Below are 2,201 nucleotides of genomic sequence, written 5' to 3' on the forward strand. Positions count from 1 at the left end.
TATTATTTTTTCTTGTAGGCATGAGGCTCTCCAGATTAGGGCTTATTGGTCAACCCTGCCTCCTCCCATGTCAACAGCGGAAAGGAATAATACAGCTACAGTCTTCATCTCCTCATGATGATAACACTGCTGGTAACCTTGAGGAGTCCTGCTTCCCTGAATGCTGAAGTCTTACACCAGAGAAGCACACTGAGGCCAAGTGTGGAGTAGAGAGGGGCTTTATTTAAAGGATAGTAGAATAGACTTCTCCCTGAGGAAGAAGGGGATCTGAAAGGTGGAATCCTTGGGATGAGGAAGTCCCGTCCCTTTTATATCTAATGTTTTCTTTATCCTTCTACATTCCTGCTCTTTATATCTTGCTTATTTTCCTTTATCCTGCTTGTGAAGAGTTATCCAGGTGGGAAGGCCAAAAGGTGGGAAACTGGTGGGCCTATGGAGGCAAGAAGGGGCCTTGGGTTCAGTAATTAGCATTTCCCTATTTGCTGGGAGTTGCTTAATTAACATTTTTTTAGGGTGGGCAAAGGCTTTGGAATATTAACATTTCAATCTCCCTGGATTCATATTGGACACCATTTTCTTTATTAGATTTGAATCTATTATCTCTATTAGACCCCATATCAGACCCCATTTACTTAGCTACACTAACTACTTATCTTTAAATTAGGCTTCAATGGGGGTGAGGTAAAGAATACTTCCCAATGATTCACTGAGAGAAATTACAAGTAAATCATCAAAGCTGTCTTTTGAAATTAAAAACTATTCTTCTTCTCTACCATAAGTGGATGGTTCCATTCATCTTTATAGAACCTCTAACAATTCAAAAGTAGTGATTACTCTATCCTCACCTTAGTTCTCCTAATCTTGAGCTCCTATCATCAATAAATGTTAAAATTTGTGGTTGTAGTGAAAAAAAAAAAAAGAAACACTAAAGACATAGTGTGTTTGTGTGCACTGAAATAATTTGTGACTCTAAAACTATAAACTGGTCTGAAGCAGATTTCTATCATAATTGTAAACTTCAATAGTAACAGTTACATGTTTGTTCTTTTCTTGGAAATTATGCACAACCAAAGTTTTATAACTGAATTTGTCCTCCTGGGACTTTCACAGAATCCTACTGTTCAGAAAACAGTATTTGCTGTGTTTTTGTTGGTCTACCTTGCAACTATTGTAGGAAACATGCTGATAATATTGACCATCCTCTGTAGCCCTGCACTGCTGGGGTCCCCCATGTACTTCTTTTTGGCATTTCTGTCCTTCTTGGAGGCCTGTTTATCCTCTGCTATCACACCAAAAATGATTGCAGACTCCTTGTATGAGAGGAAAACCATCTCTTATAAAGGATGCATGATTCAACTTTTTGCTGAGCACTTCTTCGGTGGGGTAGAGATGATTATCCTCACAGCCATGGCCTATGACCGCTATGTGGCCATTTGCAAGCCTCTGCACTACTCTTCCATCATGAACTGGAGACTCTGTGGCATTCTGGTGGGGGTGTCCTGGACAGGGGGCTTCTTGCATTCCATTATAGTGATTCTCTTTACTTTCCAGCTGCCCTTTTGTGGCCCTAATGTCATTGATCATTTCATGTGCAACTTGTACCCATTACTGAAGCTGGCCTGCACTGACACTCACATGCTGGGCCTTTTGATGATTGGCACTAGTGGATTTATGTGCATTATAATCTTCTGCTTATTGCTGATCTCCTACGGTGTCATCTTGTTCTCCCTGAGAACACATAGTGCTGAAGGGCGGAGGAAAGCTCTGTCCACCTGTGGATCTCACATTGCTGTTATGGTTTTGTTCTTTGTCCCATGCATATTTATAAATGCCCGGCCTCCTTCTGTCTTTCCTTTTGACAAACTGGTGGAAACATTTTATACCATGTTAACCCCCTTGATCAATCCTTTGATTTATACTTTTAGAAATAAAGAAGTAAAAAATGCATTAAGGAAAATGTGGAAGAGATTGGTGTTAGTTTCTCATGAAAAGTAAGATATTAGACTCAAAAACAGTATAGAGAATTAAGCAATCTTTATGGGATTCTCAGTACCTGTTATGAGGTAACACACTTCTGTAGAAAAAGAAATACATTTTGTCTCTCAAAAATTATTTTTTCATTTTTATAGCAGGTGTCTACTCTGAGTTGGCAAGTCAGTGTCCTGATATGCAAATTAAAGTGGATTGATTCTTATTTTTAC

At 39.2% G+C, this 2,201-nt stretch overlaps 1 protein-coding gene across 1 annotated transcript; it reads left to right on the forward strand.

The window, feature by feature from the left end:
• The first annotated feature begins 1,056 nt into the window (after positions 1-1,056).
• On the forward strand, positions 1,057-1,995 carry LOC113177513 (olfactory receptor 4C15-like). Its single transcript, XM_026382051.1, has one exon. It carries the CDS (start codon positions 1,060-1,062, stop codon positions 1,993-1,995), a length of 936 nt encoding a protein of 311 aa, XP_026237836.1. The 5' UTR covers positions 1,057-1,059.
• The last annotated feature ends 206 nt before the right edge of the window (positions 1,996-2,201 follow it).

This window comes from Urocitellus parryii, chromosome 4, assembly GCF_045843805.1.
Source record: "Urocitellus parryii isolate mUroPar1 chromosome 4, mUroPar1.hap1, whole genome shotgun sequence".
Classification (NCBI taxonomy): domain Eukaryota; kingdom Metazoa; phylum Chordata; class Mammalia; order Rodentia; family Sciuridae; genus Urocitellus; species Urocitellus parryii.